Source organism: Corvus cornix, chromosome 1, assembly GCF_000738735.6.
Source record: "Corvus cornix cornix isolate S_Up_H32 chromosome 1, ASM73873v5, whole genome shotgun sequence".
NCBI lineage: Eukaryota > Metazoa > Chordata > Aves > Passeriformes > Corvidae > Corvus > Corvus cornix.
In genome coordinates this window covers 49590601-49616612 of record NC_046332.1, presented here as the reverse complement: position 1 = coordinate 49616612, position 26012 = coordinate 49590601, and the positions used below count along the sequence as shown (strand labels likewise).

At 41.8% G+C, this 26012-nt stretch overlaps 1 protein-coding gene across 6 annotated transcripts in view; it reads left to right on the top strand.

The window, feature by feature from the left end:
* STARD13 (StAR related lipid transfer domain containing 13) overlaps positions 1–26012 on the top strand; it is a 326580-nt gene that overhangs the window by 201157 nt on the left and 99411 nt on the right. Inside the window, exon 1 of one of the 6 annotated variants that reach the window (XM_010400321.4) lies at positions 11715–12065. The exons of the other annotated variants lie outside the window; for them this stretch is intronic. Within the exon in view, the coding sequence (XP_010398623.1) occupies positions 11897–12065 (169 nt within the window). The 5' untranslated portion in view covers positions 11715–11896. Of the gene's footprint in view, positions 1–11714; positions 12066–26012 lie in introns of those variants that run through there. 6 annotated transcript variants of the gene reach the window in all.

Below are 26012 nucleotides of genomic sequence, written 5' to 3'. Positions count from 1 at the left end.
GGCTCTATTTTATGCTCTATCCACACAATCTTGATTCATGTTATAAATAACATACTGAGTGAAAAGCATCTGCCCTGACTTGAAAGCAGTGAGTCTAGTGGGGATGCCTTCTAAAAGGACTGAGCTAGTCACACCAGGTCCTTCACAGTCAAGACAGAAATAGGTACCTCTGAAAGCAAGTCCTGTCATCCTGAAATAGATGTGTGAGACAAGGGGAATGAATTGCCCCACGGTGGTGCTTATTTCTTGCCATAATCCTAGCCAAGTGACAGCACCAAAGACCTGCTTGCAGTGACAGACTGGGAAAAGCCATCTCCTCAGCTGCCACCTAAGTGCCTTTGATATGGAAATCAGTGAGCCACTAGCACTGCAGAAGTTTAACTTCAGAGATTGCTGCTTATAGCATCTCTGGCTTCATTTTAAGGCACCTGCTCATGTAAGCAAAGCAGGAGATGGAGCTGACGAGGCACCTGAGACTTCAATAGCACTTAAACATGCACTTAAAGGTACACGTTCTGACAGTAACCTGCCAGTGTACCTGAACCTTTCTTCATTTCCAGTTTATTCTGGGGAGGCAGATTGTGAATTACACATCTTTAGAAGATATTCTGAATTCACTGTAATAAAAGCTGTGTGATTTTACTTGTGAACCCTGGCAGGCTTAGCTAAGCAACAGGGGCAACAGCCAGAATTCATAATGCATGTTTTAAAGTGCATTTTGAGGTTCACTTTTCAAACTACTAGGCAGTTATTCAGTGTGTGAATATTTATTTTACTGTGTCCTTAGTCAGTGCAAAAGTCCATCAGGCTCAGGTATCCTGTTTTTCACAGCAGCTGCTAGTGAATGCCTAGGAAAGAGTATAAGAACATGACAAGTTTATGGTATGACCTCTTAGCTTCCAGGCTTCAGTAAATAGTTCTTTGCTGATGTTGTTAACAGGGCTGCCAATTAGGAGCAAAGTAAATGGGAGGTTTATGATGTGACTGTGCACTTCCTAGCTGAGCTACACCTAAGCTTGTGAGACACACAGACTGTTTCCCGTTTGAAATGTTCCACAGACGTGTAATCCCTCACATCACAATTGCTATTTTTAAAAAGTTATTTTCATGTCATTTCCAGGTGTCATGGTCAGAGTTGCCTCCCTGTCACTAGTCTGAGCAAAGTGAAGTGCCACTAATCCGAGCAAAGTGGGAACAAAGTTTATTTTTAAAGCAATACAGGCTTGCTAATGGTTTGAAAACAAAACATTCCGAACTCCATTTGGTTTGAATTTATCATCTAACCTATTATGTTTGGTAACATATTAGGAACCAGTGAGTATGTTATTTGTCATAAGCTCCCCAGGACGTAAAAGGTGAAAAAATAAGGACTGAAATACATTAATCTTTGCTTCATTCTTTTGCAATCCAAGAAGAGAGTATATACAAAGTACTTTAAAGCCAATTCCCCTCTCAGCTATGTACGTGCAAATCCTGAGCACTTACAGGGTATCCAATGAATTCTGGCTTGGAGTAAAAGATGTCTACAGCAGCACAGTGTGGAAACTTCTTTCAGGACCCAGTTTTGCCTTAATTTCATGTCCTTATAGCTAAGAACAGCACTTGAATGTCAAAATATGATTGAACAAGAGGCAAAAAAAATTGGCAAACAGGACCAGCCTTCTTCACAGGTCAGGTGCAATTTCAGTTTAGCAATATTTTGTTGCCCAACTTGAGATACTTCAAAGAGGTCTTGTGTCCAGACTGAGGAAACCAACCTTCCCAGAAAGTCAGAGCTTTTCAAGTGTCATGGAAAATAGACCCAAGATGAGTAGTTCCTTTTGAAGGTTTTGGCCAAGGAATTTTTCCAGTAAAACTACATTCCATAAACATGGAGCAACACCTTAAGTAGAAAACAACAAATGAGGAACACCGTGAGGTTGATTTGAAACAGAGCTGTATATTCAGACAGTGAGACAGGGAGAAAGCCTGTGAGAAGGATGTGACAGGATGCCAGGATAAACATGAGGGCAGACGGCAATATTTTCATCACTCTGTAATTGAGAGAGTAAAAAGAAATTCATAGCTGGAATGGAACTTATCAACCAACTCTCTTGGTGTGGCTATTTCGAGCAGAGGGGGAATCAACAGAGGAAGAGTCTTGGTAAGTCGCTGCTGGAGGAGGGTGTGCAAGGGAGTGTGTGAGCTAGAGAGCAGAGAAGGAAAGTACACCTGTACTGGGGACTGGAGGAGAGGAAAGGAATGTCTGCTGGAAAATAATTCACCTTTCCTGCATGGCTGCAGGTTCTAGGCTTTCTCCGGCCCTTCCTACACACTGGAAACATTCTCCAAAGGCATGCTATGGGGAAGGAGAGCAGCAGGCTGCCTGCCCTTTTTCAGAAGGAGCAGCGTGGTGGCTGAAAAGAGAGCTATGGGAAGCCCTTTCCTCTCTGTTGCTCCTGCTACCTGGGGGGTTTCCACTCTGTAAAAAAAAAACCAAATCACCTGCAGCTTTATCTAGTGAGACACATCAGCTCTGTGGTATGTATTTAGCACAGTGCAAAATCTGAGTGAAAAGAAGTATGCAAGAAATACGGAGTCTAAAAATGAAATGCTTAAACTTTGCATAGAGCAGTTGGTTGCTAGGAGACAGAAAATCCAGTCCAGGGACTTGTCCAGTTCATCAATATCTGTATTGTAAACTCACACTGCTGGTTTATTGTGGAAGTTCTGCCAGGGATTATTGTGGGGGTTGGTTTGGGCTTTTATTTTTTAATTTTAAAGAATTATATATGTGTAACTTATACTCCTAAATTTTGTGATAGGAAGAAAGAAATAATTTGGGATTAAAAGCTATAGGCATCATGCATTCTGCTCCAGACATACATGGCAACTAATGTACTATACAGAACACTTGATGTGGATTATGCTAAATTCTATCTTTGGATGAAGAATGAGTGATTCATGCATGTCTCATATTCCCCCAGCTTCTTTATTTGTGAGGTTGCTAATCAGACACCAGCATGGCTGATATTATGCAGACATGTAAGTGTGCATCGAGATGTGAGTAGTGAGCTGGTGGCTCAGCCTTAGAGCCGGTACAGTGACCAGATTCACTGCTCATCCACACTGTTTGCTGTACTGGGCCTTTGTTCTGGTTCTGGTGACCTGGGGAAGGGAAGAAAATGTCGTGTGCACCCTGTTCTGCAGGGCATGGGCAGGCAAATACCTGGACACCATGGGGATGGACCTCAGCCCTGTGCTGTGTTCAGTGCTCCACTCACCCTTGCAGCAACAGCACAGAACTGCCACGTGTCAGGCCAGATGTCCCTGCACTGCACCACAGACACTGGCTCCCACAAGGCTTCAGTTTGCTTCCTTAAGGAGATGGGAGAGAAGGAGGCAGAAGAGGTCACCAGCCTCTGCAGAGGACATCCCTCTCCAGGAACAGTTGCCACCCCACCATAACCTAAACTTCCCCCATGCATCAGTCAAAGCTGCAGCTTTCCTGGGTCTCCAGAAAGAGTAACCAGCAAAGGGATGGCTTTGCTGCACCTAGTGGCTGTCCTGGTGGTGATGGCTCGGGGACTGTAGAATAAAAGAAGAGAAATTCCAACTGTCAGTGAACAAAATGCTTTATATGCATCCTACAGAGTACTCACTGCATGCTAGGCTGCAGTCCAGCCCTGGAGTCCAGACTCAGCTTATTGGTTAGTGCACGTTGCTCTGCACAGCCACATGTACAACCCTTCATCCTTGTTACGCAGAATTTATAAGATCCAATAGCATGCATTTAATAACACATTGGGAAATCTCTGGCATTCTGCAAGTTTAGGCAATAAGTGTCTCATCTGAAGGAATGCACTACAGGTGTAGGACCATTTTAAAGGGTATTTATTTTCTCCTTAGTTCATGCAGGTACAGTAGATTTTAGCCTGCCTCTAGTGGACTGATTCTGCTTGTAAGGAAAATTAATCTTCCTACAAAATTGCATTTCCTTTTTTTTACATATAGGTATGAAAATAGTTAAGAAAGGCAAAGATTACTGTTATCAGTCAGGAAACTGGTGTACAAAGACAGGTTGTACAACTTCCCTGAAATCTTCCAGCAAGTCACTGCCAGCTAGTCCTGTGCCCTAGCCATAGTGTCTGTCTGCCTCACCGGGCCAGAGACTGAAATCATGCAACAAGTATTCATTGATTTCAAGGAGCCTGGAGAATTTCATGTTCCCATGCACCAGTCCCCTGCTGCTGTGTTTGAAATAGTGTTGCCAAGAACTATTCTGTTCTGCCTTGTTGCTTTTTAAAAATTTTCACGAAATCTAACTTTGGCATTGGTTCTCTAGCACAGAGAGAGAAAAAAAACTTCTGTCAAAACCAAATCAAAACCTGAATATTTCCTCTCTTGCCCATTTCATCATGGTGGTACTGGAGTCCTGTTGAAAAGAAAGTAAATAGCAGAGCCCTCACCTGAAGTCTGCAAAGGCATGAACCTTCAGCTGAGATTGGAATGTTTGTCTGTGGCTGAGTGACACCAGCAGTAGGGCTGTGTGCGGATTTACAGTGTATTTGGATAACTATAAGAAACTAAGTTTATCTAAACACTTTCTTATGTTATCAGTGTGTTATCCAAACACTTTGTTAGTGAGACTGTGAGATTAGGATATGTGTAAGCCCACCACTACTTTAATACATTTACAGAGTTCCCAGCTTTAGGAACTTGGGTATAGATTCAGCAAATGGAGTTGCTCCAAGGGTATGGAAACCACTTTTAGCTCATTTCTGTCATAATACTCTCCAAATACTTTAGCAGAGGAGGTCTGCCACCTGAAATGTCTTCCTCTGTTTTAAGCTCTATTTATTACCCAACTGTTGGGTTTTTTCCTTAATTTACTGTTGAGAACCACTGTCTTTAGGGACTTTACACAGTGTGGGATGCTGGCTATTCCTGGCTTGTGAAGAGTTCAGCTAAGGCCAGTGGAGTGTCTATTCATATGCTGGTGTGGTTTGACTGAGAAAAAATATTTAAAGACTGAACAGGAGTGAGACCATAATGCCTAAATTAGCAGTCAGGCACTGGATGAAACAACTGACCCCTTCCAATGATTTTACTAACCATCCAGGAGCTCCTGGTGCCTTCTAAGCCCCTGGGAGAGCAGAAGGAACAGAGAGGTCACATCTTCTGAGCCCGACATTGTGGCCAACAGACCAGCAGCTTACACTTCACTAGCAAATGTGACAGGAGGGCACGGAGAGGCCGTGCCCAGGGAAATACTGTCATTCTGCAGGCTCCAGCCACAGACCACAGGAGCAGTTATTTTGATGCATTTATGCACTAGCAGCGCTGTTAGGGTCCCACATTTACATAGGCCATGGGGTGGGTACAGTCTGGTTAACTCAGGTAAGAGTACAGACTGGCCACTCCCACTCAGAACAGCCCCAGTGGGGTAGCCACTCCAGGTCAGACCAACCCAGTATCATGTGTCAGCCAGTGGGCAGATGCAGCTTTTTTGGGGAAAAATATAATACTGGGATAGGCATATAGTGATTGTGTATGTGTTGTGTATCTTACCTGCATTCACGTGGCTCGAGGTCCTGGGCCATCACCTGGAATTTTGTGCTTAATGGCCCTTGCTGAATTTTTCTTCCAGGGATTTAATCCTCTTTTGAACTCTGCTAACTTCTGGCAACCACAGTATCCTCTAACAATGACTTCCAGGGGTCAGCTATGGATATATGAAGAACTATTTATGTTCATTCATTTTGAACCTACCCCTACTTACTGTTCCCAGCTTTATCCACTGCAAGTAAAGACCTCATAATTACCAAATGATGGGTAGACCTTTGTAATAGCACAAGCATGTTTGCTGGTTTGCACTCAATTACTTTTCCAAAAAGTTTTAAAATCCTCTTTGCTTTTTTTTGTTCTTACTCAGCGCTTGTGCGGGATTTTCATAAACCTGTCCAAGATCTGTTTCCTCTGTGATAACAGTTCCACTAAATCTCATCACTGTGCGCTGGATATCTTTAGGATGTTTTTTATCCCATACATTTATCCACCCTCAAAAGCTACAGTTTTAAGGCCTTCTCAATCAATATTGTAGGAACCTTCAGTGTTTACAACCAATTTCTGTTTTGACTGACAGACTATCATCACTATATTTTGCCAACTCATTACTCAGTCCCGTTAAAAAAATCATGTATGGATAGTAGAGAAAACAGGTTCCAGCACTAATGTCTGTGTGAGTCCTCTGGAAACCCAATCCCATTGTGAACATAGATTATTTATTACTATTTTTGTTTCCTGTCTTTAAGCTGCCATTAAACCACAAGCGGATTTTTCCTTTTTATCTATGATAGCTGAGGTTCTTTATGATTGCTTGGTAGAGGATTTTGGAGGAGCCTTTTTCAAATCAGATACTATTCATTTTGCTTATTTAACATCCCATAGCTCCTCCACAGGAGAACTGATGAGATGAATCACACTTTCTTGCCATGACCCTCATCCTCCTGGCTTTTTGTATATGTCCTTATTTCTGTAAGTTTGTCTGGGTGGCTGGTGGGTCAGTCACCTCCCTGCCATCCTTTTGTTCCCTAAAACATACCACTGTTGGACTCCTGCACATAAATTTCTAATCCTCTGCTTCTGTGCTGTGGCTAGGCCTCTGATGTTCTTGTAATCAGGAAGTATTTTATGTAGCATTGATTAAGTGGGTCTTAAAATGCAAATGGATAGTCCTCTGATGCTGGAACAGGGACACTGGAACAGAAGAAAAGGGCATAATGTGCTATTCAGAAGCCTCATCTCCTGGTTTGAAGTTTATCTTCAAGGGTGTGTGTAAGCCTGTCTCTCATGCATAAGAAGCCCTGCATAGCAGTGTTCACTTTTAAAACTCACTATCAGACAGTTGACACAGCAGCTGACTTTCCTCCAGAACACATCAGTATCGGGCTCTCCAGTGGAACAATCCTCTGTTGTAATTCCGTGCAGCTATTAGCCGTCTCCATCTCACTTCCTGGCGATGCAGAAATCTCACATAAACTTATTTTCCTTTTGCCCCAGTCTGATTCCTGGCAGCCCAGATGAGCTGCAGAGCCTCGACGCCCCAGCACGGCCTCAGGGAGAAAATCAAAGTGCCACTGCGCCAGAGGGAAGCATTTCTGGCTGCTCTAGAGTCCCTGCTGTTTCATGCCCTGTATGAAAGAGTTTGCAGCCTGTAGTAATCCCAGCAAACAACTCTCAAACAAATGTCTGTGTTCAAACATAAAACGCTTTTCCTAAACAGCAGGCAATGAACTTCTGCTTTTAAAAGTCCTGGCCCCAGAGATAGGATTCAAAACATGTGAAGTAAGTGCCAGCTTCATCTTAAACATAGCTTTGGGTTCCCTGCATGTGCATTTTTTCTCTTCCCGAATTTGAGAAAAGAGAAATTGCCTGTACTTAGCACATGACCTGCTGTGCAGGCATCTGTAAAGGCAGGTACAGGCAAGAAATAGAAGATGTGTGGATAGGATAGGGATATGTGGATAGGACATCAATATCCAGGATATACTGCATATATAAGGTATTGGAGTTAGGCCATAATCCAGCAAACTGAACTATTCTTCTACCTCCAGAATTATAGAAGAGAGTCCAGAGATCAGCAAGTTGAAAGCAGATGCCTGATTTTTTTTCTTCTGTGACTTGAAAACAGGAGTTTCCTGCTTCTTCTAACTACATGTCACTAATGTTAATAACAAATGTGCTCCTCTAGTGGATAGGAAGCTGTTTTGTTCTCACAGAACCAGTGCTTACTAATGAAGAGAGGCTGTCAAGTTGCCATTAAATTTTAGATGTGAAATAACGAGATAAGTGCAACTAACAATAAAAGGGAAATGGGTCACTTCAGGAAGATCAAGTGGCTGATTTCTGTGTGAGAACAGCAGGTTCAATCCAAGCCTGAAGAACTCCGTGCCAGGTACAACATCACGGACCTATCTCACAGTTCACTGGGATGCATGCATTCTAAGCTGCAAATCAACAGTCCTCATATATATATATATATATATATATATGTATATATATATACATAGGAATACAAGTGGGAAAGTGCTATTCATCTCAATTTATCCTCAACTACTCCACTGTAGTGTTGCCTCATGAGTAATACTCTAAGGCCAAGGTGGTGTGTAGAAACTCACGCTGTTGTTTTACCCAGAAAAGCCAGTCATAAGAAGATAGTTTGCTATCAAATGCATTTTAGCATTTCTAGACCACATTGCATTGTCTTCTCCAGCTGATGTCAGCACCCCACTCACTGTGAAATGGAAGCAGATCTCAAGTACTGCCTGAGATACTACAGTATCTACGGGCTGCCCTGGGGTAATTTTTCCTTCCAATAGTTTACTCTTTCTTTCTCACACCAAATGCCATTTCAGGGAGAAAAGGTGGCAGAGGGACATAAAAAGCAATTAACAGAAATGAAGTGTTGCAGTTCTGCCTATGAATTCACACAGAGAAGAGTATGACTCCTTGAGCTGACTTTGCCAGTTACACTGTGTCTATGCAGTTGTCAGAAGTGCTGTGCTGTATGAATGTCTTTAACTAAAGATTCCTGATATCCCAGAGTATTTTGGTATCCATCAAGTCGCTGATTGTCATGTTAGATGTGACATGTAGTTATTACACTATAGAAATCAGCATGGATATTTCTGATTCAGGTTTTTAAAAAAACACTAATTCCAGACATGGTTTTATGAAGGAATCTCCTTTCCTGCAGGGATCAGTCACAACATGGGAACATGGGGTCGGGTTTTCATTTCATGGGACTGTGCTTTTGTCAAGACTGGCAGCAATTTCAGGGGTGTGCTGGAGCTCCCCCACAGCCCTTGTAAAATCCATGAGGAAGCTTTTATTTTGAAGTGCTTTTATGAGATGTGTTAGCATGAAGTTCAGTGTTGCTCTATTAACTATTCCAGAAACAGTCTGCAGACTGAGACTGAAATATTAATTAGTGCTATTATATAACAACTTAGACTTCTGTAGTACTTCTTGTCTGAGAGGTTGATGGCCAAAGGGGTTTCCTCATCTGAGTGACACATTTTTGAAAATAAACAGTGAGTGTCAAGGTAGTCACCAAACAAGGATACAGTCATTTTAAAAGTATGCAATGAGGGTTACTTCTTTCCTTCGCCATGCACAACTTCAAGCACAGGAGCTTTCAAACACGCACCACAAGACCAGCTAACTCTTGTTGTTTCTTGTTTTATTTGACTACTATGCAAGTACTGGACTGAAGCCAAAGAATTCAGCCTCGGCACAGGCAGCACTCATCAGCACCAAGCCTGGGGCAACCCTCCAGCTCTAAAGTTGTGTTTGGACCCTCATGTCTGGGAGGAAGGGAAAGTCATCACCCTGAAACAGAGGCTTCTTATTCTGTCCTTTGTGACCTCTGAGATGAGCTGCTGGGGATGCTGGCAGGGCAGCTCTGGCCTGTTGCCTTACCCTCTGGTGGAGACATGGGAAGGATGGGCAGCCACAGGGGCACTGAGGCTGTACTCTGCTGTCTGTTACAAGCATATAACTGGGCTTGTTGAGCCCTTAGTGGACTTGTTCACTAGTATATACACCTTACATAGGCTCTTGCCTTGGTTTTTGTTTCTTTGGACTGGCTTTTGAAGCATTTTATTTCTCTTAAACTGCTTCCTACTTCCTAGGAAGAATGCAGAATCCCATTAGCTGAAAAAGTCAATGCATTTTCCAACAGAAAAAGAAATCCTTCTGAATATTTAAACAGAGTGGTATGAAATGCTTTACATTAGCACTAGAATTTTATAAATAGAATTAGGTCAAAGAACTGTAGATTAATCAAATAAGAATTTCCCTGCGCAGAGGTAACATCTCTTTGGATAAACACTATGCCTGTCATTGACATTTGGGGGTCTCTGGGATATTTATTCCTGAAAAGACAGCAGCAGAGTGACTGATACACTGGCTAGGCAAGCTGGGGTAGGAATGGGAACCATTCCTTTTCCCTGCTGTTCAGGCTCTCTCTGCTCACACCTGTGAAGCACTCCTGCCTCTTCTCTTTGCACAGCAAGGAAGAGAGGAGATTGGTCAGTCCTTCTGCCTGGCTGCCAGTACCCAGCCCTGTTTGGGATTATAGATTGTAGTGGTGCCATGTCTTTGGTCTTGAGTTTGAAGTCTCTTCTTAGAATCTCAGAGAAGACCATGCAGCCATACCTGGAGCACAAAGCAGCACGTACAGCACTTGCAGGTGCTGTTAATGGTAATAACAGGTAATGGAGGCTTCCAGTCCACAGCATTCATTTTAAATTTCTAGTACCCGAAATTACATTTCTCCATTTTATGGCACTGCACAAGTCCCACATTGATGAGGAATAAAATTCATAAGGTGTAATGAGAACAGATTGCATTGCAGTAAAACCCTGCCCTAAGGGGGCTTGCATGGAGCAAAATTTTAATGAATAGTTGTGAGTAAGAGCTGTCCTACCCCCTCTCACGTTTAGGTGGCTACATCTGCCCTGTCCTTTGTGAAGAGGCGAGTCCCAGGCAGTGCCACCTCATGGTGCTGCCCTGGTCAGCATCTGTGAGACTGGAAGGGTGAGGAGAGCTCCATTGCACCATGGCATGTCGTGACATATTGTTGGCCTCAAGGCTGGAGAATAGGACACAGACAATAATGTCACTGCAGGTAGATGTCCAGGTGGAGTTTGGGGAGGTCAATATCTCCCATGGGTTGGGATGGGGGTTGAGCCCCTTCTGCCTGGGGCTTGCAGCCACTCCAATACTGCTGTCAGCTGCCAGGCCCCAGCTTGACACTGGTCTTGTGGGAAGGGGCACGGAGGTGGCAGCACCATTCCTCAGCTGTGATTCTTAGAAATCAGTCATTTCCTCTGATTCTTAGAAATCAGCATATACTAGGTGTGTATTAATCCAAAATACTTGTATTTTAAAATGTAATGAAAAATTATTTGACTAGGAGGGCATTTTCAGTATATTTTCACTCAGATTTGCTGATAAAAATGACAGTGTTCTGCTTCCATATAATTAATCAAAGAAAGAGCATCTTTGGCAAACTCAGTGGTTGATGTGTGAGGGCAGAATGAAAACACATGCCTGTTGAAAAAAACCAACAACAAAAAAGAAGACAAGGCAAGGTTATGGCAAGGAACCTGAATAACAGAGAACCTCTCCATCCCTTTTCCCTCTTCCAGGCTGTGACCAGCTCTTGGTAGCATTAATGTTAGGGTCTCTTGGGTTTTGTTTACTGCTGAGCGACTGCTGCTAGGTGTTCGGTTTTTTTCATCCCAAGGGCTTAGCTTGTTCCAGTGCTCGTTGTACTGTGCAGATTTGGAGATTCAGACAGCCCTTCCATAAATGGACTTTTTCTTGGCAAACAGGAGTATGATTTTTAGAAAACTAGTGAGGGCATCATCTCCAGAGATGAGTCAACAGCTGGGCAGCGTAGAGCAGAGGAGGAAAAGGTTTTCGGCAGCCCTGATTACCCTAAAACACGCATTCCCAAGCGTCTCCAACTATTTCTTCTTTGCTTTCTGAAGTGGCCCGGTGCAGCCCCTCTGTGCGGGGTGAACTCCGGCCAGCCAGGGGGCTGCCGGGACAGGCTGGGGCTGGGGCAGGCTGTGTGCGCTGGACCGGGACAGGCTGGGGCTGGGGCAGGCTGGCTGTCCCGCTCCGCAGGCTCACTTCCACAGGCAGCAATGGGAGCGATTGGCCCGCGCGGATCATGTGGGAGAAAGCCGGAATCCCGGGCTATAGTAGCTCTTGGCACTCCTTTTTCGTTTAAAGCGCTCGCTCCTCGCAGCTCCCTGGGGCGTAGAGCCTCCCTGCTTTCCTTGCCCTGGTTCCGATCTGGAGCAGCGCCGCGGGACGGCCGGGGCGAGCCGAGGGCAGCGGGATGTTGAAGCAGGTGCCCCGGGCCGCGGGCACCGCCTGTTTCTACCTGAACGCGGTGTCCCCCGAGGGCCAGGAGCTCTTCTGGCGCTGCGATCCGCCCTCCCGGCGCCCTCCCTACAGGACCAGCAGGATTCTCGCCCGTCACCAGCTGGTGACGAAAATTCAGCAAGGTGAGTTGCTGGCAGGAGCGCTCCGCAGCCCGGCGCTGGCGCACGGTCTGCAGGTCTGCTCTTTCGTAAGAGAACAGGTTTTAATGCCTCATGTTTCAGGCTCGTTTCCTGTCGCTATTCCAAACTAACCTGGCTAGAGACGGTGTTATAAACGACGGGGTTTGAAATAGCCATTCATACCTCTCTGTTTCCACACATGCATACATACACCGAAAACCAGGAGACAGACACTAGTGCATGATTAGCTATTTAACTAAATTGCCTTTTAATCATAAACTGCTGTGGTATCTTAGGTGCTGAACTTCGTCTTGTCTGACTGTCTGAGCAGTTACTGGCACCAGTTCATCTGCTCTGATTGCTACAGGTCAAACCTGCCCATGGTAACCCACAAAAGGAGAATAGATGGTCACCCAATTAAAAAAGAAGCAGAAGTCTGGTGGGACTGGAAGAAGGCAACTGGGATGACATCTTTTGAAAACAAGTGTGTGTAACTGTCAGACGATTAGAAAACTTGTCACATCTCCTTAAAAATAATTGCTGACTTGGCTTTCTGCAGCTGCTTAAGCAGTTATCTAAGCAGTCATTACAAATATATTGATTTGGTCATTTCTGAGTGTCTGTCTATGGCACTAAAGCTAAATGCAAATTGGCCTCAGAACAAATCCTTTGGCCTGTGCATGCAATTTAAAATCATCTTCAGAATGGCTAATGCAAAGATAAAAACCCTAACCAACTGTACTGATTTTTCCTGATTAAAAAGAAAATCAATACATAGTTTTGTATTGATCATAGTTTTGTACGGAGTCCTGTTTTCAAGAACACTAGTTTCCAAAGTGGATGTGGTCTGACATGCAGAAAATGTCATGTTGGAAAAAAAAAAAAATTCCTGATGATAACAGTCACTTGCTGGACGGGTTACAAAAAGGTATTTGACTCTGCTAACTAGGGGCAGGCATAGAGATAACATTATTTACGGTCATATCTGGCAAACATCACAGAAATTGGTGTGAGGTTTTGACCAGCAGCAGTTAAATGGAGTGGCTATTTCTGTGTGTTGCTTTCCAGTAAGATTCTCTGTATCTGCGGCTGTCAAACTCTGGCAGAAGTACAGAATATAGTGATGAAATTTTATTGCATTTATAAAGAAAACAATGTGTAATTCTTTGGCCAGGTTTAAAAAGATGAAAAAGATAGTTTCTGTGGCAATTAGGAAAATGTGGTTGTTTGCAAGGCAGTCTCAGGAACTCGTCATGTTTGAAGGATACCGGTCCTCACTGCAGCTCTGATTTCAGGAAGGATATTATGTCACTCTGTGTACCCAGTGTATGGCCTCGATTGAATGGAAAGAAAGAGTAATTTATTTCTCTACAAGTTTATTTGAAAATGTTTTGGGTGCAGTGCTAGTACCAACTTAGTGTTCAAACAGCATTAACTGAGGATATGGTGGATTAACACACCTCTTCTACCTGCCATGGTGCAGTTTAACATTCCCTCTTGTAACCTGTAATCTGTCTGGGACAGCCAGGGCTGCCAAAGCCAGTCAGTGGTGCTGAGACTTTGGAGAAGCTGCATGGTGAGGAGTTTCAAAGTTGTAACTTTCCTTACTGCAGCTTGTTGCATGGATGGTCAGTCTGTGGTGAATGACCTCTGCTCCTCTTTCACAGCTTTCCAACCTGTTCTGCACAGAGCTGTGGAAATTATATTTTTATAGTACCTTGATCATGCGATGTATGTTACCGCTCAGTATATGAAATATTTATGTGTTTTGGGTCACTGAGAATACATCGTTGCTTCCTTCATTTCTTTTACTGATGTATTCTGGGGACACTGTTGGTCAAGTGTCAGTTCATTAGCAATAGGGAAATTACATATGCAGATAGATGCTGATGGCTGTCTGTGAGTCCATAATAGGCAGACACACATCTAGTGCAAAACCAAGGCACACATTTTTTCTACAGTGCCCCAAGTAATGACTAATAATTTTGATACAAATAGTTGTGTTAGCATTACCAAAAAATCTAAGCCTAGCTAATATGACTCAATTTGAAACCTCCAGTTTGCACTCTGGATGAAAAACCTAGATCCATCAATCCCTCACAAGACTTTCACTAAGTTTTGCTGGGTCAGCATGTCACCCTCTCTGCTTGCTTTGTTCAAACTGTAAGCAGTGTGAGGGTACTGGCTCAGTCCCCACCCCTGTCCCAGAGGGTACTGGAAGAGTAGTGTAATATGGGTGTAGTTACCAGTCTGTGCTTTTAGAGCTGAATGAGTTTTACTCCATTAACAAATGGGATTCATAACTAGCAGAGTGCCACAGAGAAGCTTGTCAATAATATATTGAAAAGTAGATCAGGAGATGCAAGATGAGAACCAAAACTTGCTTTCAGTCATCCAGTTGAGTAAAGCATGTAAATCATTATTTAGTTGCTTGAATTTGTGTATCTTTGAGTCATGCATTTTAAGGCAATTAAGACAAAGTATTTGAGCATAGCTACCCCAATTCTTGTGTTAGCACCTCTCCGGTCTAATAATTTGAATTGTAGCATATGTTTAGAAAAAGATCCAGCCTGCATTTTAAGATTGCTGGAATGGTGAATCCTGCCTGGTTAATTGCTTTGCTGAAAACAGATCTGCCACATGTTTAAGTGCTAAGTTGCCTTAGGGCCTGTTTGAATACCTGCTCTCTACTTCTTACCCAGTTATTTTTCACTTGCTGGTTTTCAGACTGGAGGCACCTACAGTAGGATTGTTATATCAGGGAAATTTTTTCCTTAGTGGAAGGAATATTTTACAAAATCACAACATAACCCATTTACAATGTATAAAGCAGTCAAAGCTTCAATTCCTGGTCAGTAATGCAGTGTGATACAAATTGTTGCATATACTGCTATCTTTTCAGTCATTAGCTGCATGTACTGTTCTAAACTATGCTAATTTATCATATCACATACAGCTTTTCTTCCTTCTTAAAAAACACATTTGCTGAAGACTATTTCCTTTGTATTTTCCTTTGGTGTTAGTTAAAAATAAACTAAATGAGTCATTAGAGGAATTATGCTATTTAATCATTTCTAAAAAGAAAATTACCACAAGGGAAATGACAGGAACCAGACTGTTATTTCAATCAGATCATACTTCGAAAGTCCTAAATATTTGGTTTATGTACACCACCAACTCCTTGAGGCAGAATTATGAAGTGGCCTGTGAATGTGAGTAGTAATTATCTGTTTGATACTAAACAGGTATTTTCAAGATGTGATCTTTTTGATGATTCCCTTTCCCCCAGAAGCCCGTTAGTTTCCACACTGAAGGGGACACATGCCTCGGCATAAAGGAACAGGGTGTAGCATGCTTGGTCTGAGGTATTTATTCAAACTCTGTATGCAGTAACTGTATGAGAATTCATTAAAGATTACTCATGTTTTCTGTAAATAAATAACGTGGTGACTTTCAAGAATTTATATTACATGAGTCACAAAGTTGTTATTTCTTTCACAGTACATGGCAGAACAGAAAATATAAAAAGTAGCTGTAGGTAAAAAGTAATGAGGAATTGAGGCTGTACCCTGAAAATGTTAAATTGAAATCATTGCCTGTGCAGTACAGGTAGAGTGTAAGTCAAGGTGAATGAAGCCATGTCTGCCCCAGCACAGACAGGCTGGTAAAGAAATGTTCCCTTTCATCTTCAGTAAAATTAGATTCTTAACCTGCACATCCACTAAGACAATAATATGAAGAAACAAATGAAAATAAGACAAATTCCTATTCTCAGGGAGTAAATTCCTGCCCACAGTGCGTAATGCTCTGTAATTTGTCTCAATTTATGTCCACAGGCAAGAGCAGTTGAGGAAAATTGTTCGATGGAGCGGTATTAAATCAGACTTTCAACTTTTCAAGGCAAACTCTCCATTCAACACTCAGCAGAGGTTTTATACTCTTAGGTGTTGTAATTTCAGTTTTGATCTTGTATGTCTACTATTACCTTTGGGTCACCTGGATTTGTCTGGTTTGAGCGAGTTTTAGAAGTGCAAACAAATGCACTTTTTTGTCTCATAGTCTTTCCTTTGGAGTTAGTTCAGTGTGTTTAATTCTTCCCTTTTCAAGCATGACCAGAATTTGTGGAAAGTGTTACAGAGGTATGCAAGTGACTTGGAAATAATTATGCAATTCAAGTGACTTAAATTTCAACAATTAGTGTACCATAAGCTATAATATACTCTCATATTCAAAAGGAGAACAGGGAAGTCATGTAGGTGAAAATGTTGCAGTCAAAGGCTGCATTAAAAAAGCCTGGATCAAATTCCTGGTACTCACATAGGTATGGATAACAGGATGGGAAATGAGATACAATTAAAAAATTAAAGACTGTGAGTTTGGTCAGACATACAAAGAGGACAAAATAAGGGTGTTCAGGCAACCTGAACCATAGCATTTCTCGTGTTCTGGATGCTGGCCACTTTACCTACACATGTTTAAACCTCACTGTTTGAACACAGGAAAATAAAAGATTCACCAAAAAGATTCAGCCATGGTGGTAATGATACGAACACCTCACGTATGTCATCTCTGACCAGTGCTGGTGGTCTACTGCCTCTTGAGCCTGTAAGCCAGTAAGTCAGGGCAGCAGCAGTTTGTAGCCCCTTTTCAGCCCCTGGTGCCTCCTCTCGTGGTGCCTCTGTGTCTACGCTCCAGCCCAGGCATGCAGAAGAGGACAGAATTGGGGCTGGGGTTGCCTGGAGCACCAGGAGGAACATCCTTAGCTGCAGAGCTGCTTTGCAGACCTCAGCTGGGACATGGTCCATCCCCCTCCACTGTCAGATACATGTGGGGCAGGCGTGTGCTCACAGCAGAGGGATCTTTGGGTTGGTTGTTTCATACACTCTCTAAGGTCCCTTAGAAACTGAGACCCTATGTCACATGAAGCTTCCTCACCATCTTTTATTCCTTACACACTCTTTCCTCAAGTTCTTAGACCTAGACTTGGAGAAACTAGAGTTCTTCAATTAAATAATAGAATTTCTTTAAAAATATTTTTATTATGTACTTGTACTCTGAAATGGTTGAAGTACTTGCGTGAAACTTCAACACAAAAAAAAGTGGTGAGCATCCTGAGAGGTATTTATAAGCTCAGAGTGCCTTGAGATGTGTTTATATTAAAAAAAATATTGATGTATAAGAGTGCAGTCCAGCTAATTAAAGTTTTAAAAAGTTGTACTTCATAAACAACAGGACATTTAAAAGGGAGAAACCTTCACTGGAGCCACTACCTGGCAGAAAGGTTCAAAAACTGAAGTTATCAGGAAATACCTGTGTGGCATGTAACTAGAAATGACCTGTGTGGTACTGGAGATTGGCTTCAGTAATAATGGCCATTTCTGGCCTTAAAGTTTCACAGCCTCAAAGTGTCAGTGGCACTTCAGCTGACATGTGCAGGTTGGACACCAAGAAGTAAATCTTTGCTCTTCTTTTGAGTTAGGAGACTTTTGCTCTCAATTTCACTGAAAGCAGGATTTCAGCCAAGGTGAAATCTTAACTTGAGGCTTTCTTGTTTTGGAATTGTGAAATGAACAGCTGTAGTTGTGCTATATATATTTTGTATTGATCATGGAGGAGACTGAATTTCATATTAGCCCCATCGTATAAGTAGAGACAGTAATATTAAAAGACATTTAAGCCAATAAATGCAAGATTTATGCTCAATAAATAAATCACTAGAGTAATAATAATCAGGAGGGGAATTAGTTTAAATTTAGAAGAAGTGATAAGTCACTGTGGTATTTAAAATGCTGCATAACAGAAGTAAAATGGAAATGACTCACAAAAATAAAGATAATATGTACGTATCATTTTTGTTACTCGCTTCCTTATGTCTGTATTTATACAGAAATCCCTGAAAATAAAGTGCAGTATTTGTACCATGAGCTCTGTAAATGTTCATTTAAAAAATCTGCAGTTTTAGGTTCCAAACAGATATTATTATTCTTTCTTGGCAATAGATAGCTATGTACTTTTAATTTTTATTCAAATGCAAGCTGTGTAGTCATTGATAGCGTCTTAGCCTCACCATTGTTTTTATCTTACTCCTATCATATGATATTCTCAGATGTTTAATTGCACTTAAACAAATATATGAGCTGTTTCATATAGGGCATCACATATGTTTGGATTAGTGCCTAAGGGACTGAGAAAACAGGACCCTTGTAACTAGGTTATTAAACAATTGTCCGTAGTTGAGTTGGTTACACCTTGTAATAGCGCTTTTGAGGGTAAAATGTTAAATTACATGTCCTGTGAGCTTGATCCAGTGTATACTAGCTGTGTCATTTCTTATTTATACTCATTTTATAGATATAGAAATGTGAGCAAGTCAGAAAACCCTCGTCTTTGTGCCTTGTGGTGCACTTTTGCTTAAAAACCTGATGAGTTTCCCCTTTCAGATTCAGTTTAACGGGTCAGCTGAGCACAACATAATATGGTGGGAGAGAGGACGGCTTGAGTACCTTGAGCTGGACTTTTTAAAAGCTGTTGAAGAGGAGACCATGATTCAGAGGACTTGGGAGTATTACAGCTTGGCTGAAAAGGATGTGTGTGACTCAGTTTGAAAACATCTTGTGGGTTTTCACCTCTCATTTGTTACAGGACTGAGTTTAATTCTGCCGGGAGAAAACAATCACCCCGTAGCAGTTCAGAATACATGGGATTTTGATTAATACAGACACAGAGATGGACAAAAGTTTCTGTCTTTGTGATAAGTTAGGTAAACTCAGCAAAGTAACTTGGTTTAAAATATGGGCTGCACAGTACATCTTAAGTAAATACCATCTGCCAGGCGTGGAAGCTGCCTGCCTGGAACATACCAGACATTTTGCTTTCCAGTCAAAGCCCTTTGCCAAAGAAGGACTCGGCCCTGCTACTTACTCAGATGAATCTTCCCCTGTACTAAAGGAGCAAAATAATACATCCTAATAATGTCAACTGGTATTGTTTTAATGAGCTAGATGTTACAGGCCTTTGGCAATGACTGTGCTCTCTTTTAATCAGATTGTGGTTGGAGGAAGGTCTGTTTGTGTGAGCGAAGTTTTCAGGATTTGGAACCAAAATCTCTATATATTTTTTGTCATCTCTTTCCTTTAGTCCAAATGGCCTAAAGGGTATCTGATTTTTTCCCCCCTTAATGTGTCACTAGTGTCTTTCATGGTTTGTTTATTTTATTGACTGTGCTGTGCTTGTTTCTAGTCTTCCATCACTTGAATCATTTAGAATATGGGTAAAAGCAGTAAGTTCAAACTGGAATCTCTAATTTAATTCTAGCTTGTATCCTCTTTAGTCACAAACACACAGCTGCTGGCATCCACCACCCACCAGACCTGCCATTTTCTGGGAGATTTCTCAGCTTCCTTCCTGGAATCACATTTGCCGGAAAATACGACACCCTCAGCTTTAAGAAAAGGCAGTACAGCTTTTACTGCTGAATGGGGTGGGAACTAAGGATGACAGTACAGCTTTTACTCCTCTATAACATTTCTCTGCAAGGAACTGCTGCTTCTCCAAACCCCATGCTGAACCACGTGGTTTTTCCCTAGATCTCTGAAAACGCGTTCCCCTTCCTTGCTGCGTGTATCCTTTGGGCCTTTACTTCAATGTCCATTATCCACATTATTATCCAGAAACTCCTGCTTGCAGATATTAGGTGTTAACACATCGTGTTCCTGTGTTGTTAGAGCAGTAAAATGTCCCTCTGAGTGAGTGGCCATATCTGTGCTGCTAAATAAGAGGGATGAGAGGTGAGCTTGAAGTACCCCCTGGGCTGCTGAGCAGATTCTCTGGCTCTGTTTTTCGTTTCTCCAGCTGGTTCAGCTCAGACTAAGCCTCAGACAGGACTAGTTGTAGGTAGTGAGGACATGAGCTGAGTGATGCCACTTGACCAAAAAGCCAGAATCAGTCTGTGTTTCATTTAGCCGTGTAACTGTAAGCCCCCCTTGCTGTTGCCACAGAAGGTGCAAAATGAGGAGAAACCTTGCTCACAAGATCTAAAGATCCAATATTAAAGTTTCTGTAGTCTTGCCCCTCAAAAGAGGTAATAAAATTTTTAATGCTTGAAGTTTCTGATGGAAGTACACAAAAGTAGATGTATCCTGTCATTAAGTGCCTTTCCATTCCTGCAAAAATGCAGAAATAAATTCTGTTAAAAAGCCAAGTACTTAAGTAATTTTCATTATATCATATTGTGAAACAGACTGTTCATATTAGCTAACCACAACCCCATCCTTCTCCTTTTGAAATCAGTATCCCAAGTCTGCGTAAGATCAGAACTTGCAAAAACCTTTCCAAATAATTAGATCATAGTGCTGATCCCAATAACTGCAGCATCATTGAGCATCCTTCCAAAAGACCCAAGATTTGAAAAGGGACAAAAGACATAAGATGACTCGAGATTTGAAGAGGAAGCAGTATCTCTGTCAACACTCAGATGGCACAAGGGCAGGACTTGTGTGAAAGGCACAATGCTTTTCCATCGTTTCAGCATCAGGAAGCACAGAATGTTTAGTTTTCCCTAGTCTCCAACTGATACAGGAGTGGGAGTCTGGACAGGACAAGACTCTCAGAGCCACTCAATGTGGCTTTTTCATAATATACTTGGCAAACTTTAATGTTCTGTGGGATGAATCTAAGTTTTGTGTCTTTAATTGCATCTGATGGTGGCAGCTGAATATCTAATCATTTTGTAACTTCAGAGGTAATGGCTTTCTCTTCCTGCAAACATTTATCTGAAGGGGATAATGTGAAATCCAAAAGTTAGTGCTTGGCACAGAGGGTGAGGCAGTAAGTCCTTGGCTTTTATTTTTTTCCTTTTTCCTTTCATTTTTGCAGCTATATTTGTATATATTTCTGAGGACATTTAAAACTGCCATTCTGTCAGCTTCACTTTGTTAAAAGTGTGGCAGTCTGCCTAGGTCTTACCCAGAGTTAAAAGGAGTTTCTTGTCTCTTAAATTCAGCAAGCATCAGTCTATATCTGTCTTAAAAGCTCCTTCCAAATAAACAGACTGAGATACCAGAATACTTTTTCCAAAACCGCTGATTCTGCACTAGAACTAGACACCCTTGCCAAAACCCAAGCCACTGCAGCAAATGCTGCATTTCATACTACTGCCTGAGTGCTGCAGCCTGGATCAAATAATACAGGCACTGATTCATGGCCAGGATTGCTCTGTCTTCATCCAGTGCTTTATGCTGAAAGCGGGAGCTGTCTTCGGTGATGACTGATCAGACATCACATCAGTGGTGCTACCTGAGGAGATACGTGGCTGCAGTTCACCCCGAGGCCATCCCTCCCCAGCAGCTTGCAGCCCTGACATCCTTGTGGAAGGGCCATTGGTGCCAGCAGGAGGCGAGGGGGTGCCCTTGCACTTGCACATGGGGCAGTTGTCAGTTCAGACTAAGAAAGGTCTGTTTACCAGCAGCTTCTGAAAGGAGGAAAAGATTTCCGGTGACATTTTAATTCCCTTTTATGCAGAGCTATTTTTAGACAGTGCTGCTGCCAGTCATATCGAATGCTTTGTGTCTTTTGAGTTCTCACTGAATTGCATAATAAGCGTTTCAGCTCCCTGGTGCATAATGGCAGTGTTTTTTGCTGAAAGTCTTACTATTTCAAGTGGCCTCTTATCTGAAGATCAATTCATTAGTTCTGGCCTCTGAAGTTTAAAAGGAAACAATTGCAGTTGCTAAAGAAAAAATTAAATTACATTTTGTTTCAGTAATACTTATTTTCTCTAATATTGGGTAGTGAAAGTCTATTTTAAGACTGACAAAGCAGATGATCCATATTTCAGGACTGCAGTCTGGCCTCTGACATCCAGAGCTTGTCAAAGTGGGTGAGAGAACTGGACTGTCATTGTGGGAAATTTGGTTTCTTTTCCATTATTTGGATTATCTTTTTAGTTGGAGAGTGCAAACCAGTTTCCACCTCAGGTGCTTACTGAAAGCCACCACCAATGAGAGCTGCAAGGAGAGGTCACTTAGGTTTCCATTAGCCCTGTTGTACACTGCTACCTCCCATGGTTGCTAGTCCAGGCCAGGGGCCAAATAGTGATAGGACAAACAGGTATTTTGGACTGGTCATGCCCTGATATCAGTGTCTTTGATTCAAACCCATTATTTTTTCATAACGAAGCACACAAAGGTTATTCAAGAAACCATTTGCTTGGTTAACTTCAGCTAAGTAATTAGGTGTTACTCAGAAATGTCTCAGACCTTTGTAGTTGCATTGTTCTAGAAAGTTGTGGTTTGGACCATGTCTGTGGAAGACTTTGGTTAAGAAAGATGCTGTATTGCTGTTGGACTCTATTGGGCATGGGGCCTAAAAGTTGTTGTACAAGCAGGAAGACAGTTTTCACCAGCCACCAGGTATGATGTCATGTGATAACTGGAGGAAGACTGTGGTCCGAAGTCCTGGAAAATCCCCCATCTTGAGTCTTCAATGAGGATCAGTATAAAGCTATTGGCATTTTCATGGTAGCTCTGCAGAGCCACTGACTCCCAGACTGGCAAGGCTTTTTACAGCTCCCTGGTGCCGGTGAATGTTTCTAAGAACAGAAAGTTTTCAGAAAAACGATGCTGAGACCAACAAATGGAGCTTTTAAAATGCCATCTGAATATATAGTACACAGAATTTTAAGGATAAGGACACAAGTAGTTGAGTATCTTTTCTTGTTTAGCAAAACATTTCTGTTACCAGAATGCTTTCTTCCTCCTGAGCACCTGAAGCAGACAAATTTTCTGGTCTAAACTGTCTCCATATAGCTTGTTTTTTTGAAAAATTATGAAAACCCAAAATTGTAGAATAATTGTCTTTAGTGAATATTCAGTAGACATAGCCACAATCCATTTAAAGTGAATCAAAAATGCGCCACTCCTTTTTTTAAAGTATTCCTTATTGACTCTGTAGCAGCTGGAAAACTATAGCAAGTTTTAATTACCTTCAGAAAACAAAAAGCTCCTGCCAACACATGCTGGTTATTATCAGCAGCTGCTGTATGCTGACATACTCTTTCAGCATATATGAGGCTCAGCTGTCCTAAATAATCATTGTAAAATGTAAATAGATTTATAGTGATGTTAATTTCTTGTTAGATACTTAACTACTGATGTAATTCATACTGAATTTAGGTTTGCTTCTTTGTTTAAGCTATAAAAAAAAATTATTTAAAACCAGGATTAGTATTTAAGAGGTGCAAATAGCTTGTACCAGGAGTTTAAAATATTGAACTGCCATGATTTTTTAACTATCCGCTAAAAATAATCAAATTCCCTGTTGTTGGGGTTTTAGCATTTGTGTAAGTGTAAAATTTGACTTCTTGCCTTTGAATAACAATTACTGCAACTTTAGAGCAATGAAAAACTTACAAATTAATTTGCTGATTTAAACAAAAATCTTTACACATCATCCTTTTATTAGCGGAAGTGGAGATCTTTATGGCAGTGGCATTTGTCAAATCAGATGCTGCAACTCTGTTTATTGCAAAATTGAGCAGAGTTTGTTTTTAATGGCACTAGCGTACTCTTCAGTCTGAGACACTAATAAATACATGCGACATTTATGCTTCAGAAATGTTCAGAAAGACACATAGGTATGACAGACTCTTTTTCAATGTATCTTGAGCTTGCATCTTCTCTAAAATGGAAAATTTGTGATTAACTCGATTTTCCATTACCTTATATTCTCTGTGATCTATTTTAATTTTGCACTGAAAAAGTACAAAAGGTATCAGGCAATCTGTAAAATGTGTTTTTGGCACCAAGGCAATTTTAAACCGTTTCTTGCTCACATGAGAGATTGACAGAGATTTGATGGTTTCCATTCTGAAGCTAAACCTGGAGGGAAATGTTACATTCAGCAGAGTGGACTCTTGACATTTTAAGAAGTTCTTCAATATGGATTAAAAATATGCGTGAGACTCCACATGGTTCTATTTCACTGAAATTACTATTGACTTTTGGACTTGAGTTTTCACCCAGTCTGTTTCTAATCAAACTACAATCTACTGAAATACAGTTCAGGTTCTAGTTTTAAGTAGGACTCAGGTGACATTCCGCTCAGGCTGTGTCCATATGGTCACACAATGACTTCACACCAGCTGTGTAAGGCACAAATTCCTTTCCTTTGTCTTAGAGACCCAGAGTTCAGATCCCCAGCAGAGAAAAACACTGTGCTAAACAAAAATAGCTCTAGTTTGCAGAAAAGATACGTGCAAGAGCATCCCAGTAGCACCACAAAGTGCAAGAAATAATCCTGGTTGTAGTCTCATGTTCAGAAACCATGATTTCTCATTTGATTTGTCTGCTTCACTGAAACATCCTAAACCCTCCAAGACTTCAATGTACAAGAACTGCCCAGGCAAGAAGACCGAGAACTTTACAGAATCACAGAGTAACTTAGGTTGGAAGAGACACTTGGGGAGTCCAGTCCAGCTCCTTCTCAGAGCAGGGACAGCTGGATCAGGTTGCTCAGGACCTTGTCAGGTTTAGTTCTGAGTATCTCCAAGGACTGACATGCAATTTCCACATCTGCTCTGGGCAATTTGTGATGTTATTTGACCACCTTCATGGTGAATTTTCCTTTCTCTTACATCTAATTAGATTTAAAATTCTGAAACCTTGTTTCTGTTGCCCTTCATCCTACAGTGGTATACCTTTAAAAAGACCCTGGCTTTGCTTTCCTGTTAAATAGATGAAGCCATCAATAACCTCTCCTAGCCTTAGCCTTTTCTTCTTAAGGTTAACAAGCCCAGCTCTGCCAGGCTTTCCTTCTATGTCAAGTGCATCAGCCCTCTGCAGGGCTTGCTGTGATAGGCCCATGATGTCCTTGTGCTGGGGAACCCCAAAATGAACAGCGTAGCCTGTAGTTTCACAAGCGTGGGTGACAGCGAAGCAATCATGTACCTTCATCCGCTGGCTACATTCTTCCTAATGCACTAGCCCAGTGTGAGGGTGGTATCATTGGCCAAAAGGGAAGATTCATGTTCAGTTTGTTGTCAACAGAACCCTGAAGTACTTTTCTTCTGCCCCTGTCCAGTTGGCCCCAGTCTGCCTGGTTGCAGAGGGTTATTCCATCCCAGCTGCAGGACTTTACATTTGCTTGTATGGAGTGTATGAGGTTCCTGTCAGCCAATTCCTCCAGCCTGTCAAGGTCACTTTGAAGAGCAGCTCTCCATCATCTCAACCACTTCTCCACAGTTTGGTATCATCCACAAATTTGCTGAGTGTACTTTATTCCATCATCCAGGTTTTTTTTAAAGACATTAAACAGTATCCACCCAGTATCATTGCCTCAGGGATACTGATGGTAACCAACAATCAGCTGGACTTTGTACTGCTGAGCAAAAACTGTGAGACTGGTGATCCATTCGTCACCCATGTTATCTATCTATCATTCACTTACTTGGTTTGGCTATAAGGATGCAATGGGAGACCAAGTTAAAGACAAGCCTCCTTGTTCTGTCTCCTTCCCTAACGACACCCTAACAGCCCATGGGTTGTGGTGTACTTAATGCTGGATGAATGACCCAAGTTCAAGATCTTTCCCACATTCCTATGGCATAAACAACAGTAAACCTTTCTCACTTGTAACGTCTATCCACTTCAATTTTATATAAATGAATAATTGTACATCAGCACAGATAATTGAACCACAACCTCCAGTTTCACTGGTCTGCGCCATAAGCACTATGCTGCAAAGTCAGTCTCAGTAGACCTTCCAGTTCTGTAGTATACACGGTATCGGATCCATGATTCATTGAATGAAACTAACCTGTGGTTCTTCTGCAGTCTTTAAAAAGGAAAATAGGATGAAAGCAGAGAAAAATAAAGTGACTTTATAGCTTTGCTTAATTGTGATTTGTCTTGGTAAGCTGTTAACTTGTATTCAGTCAAGTCCAATGATTTGATG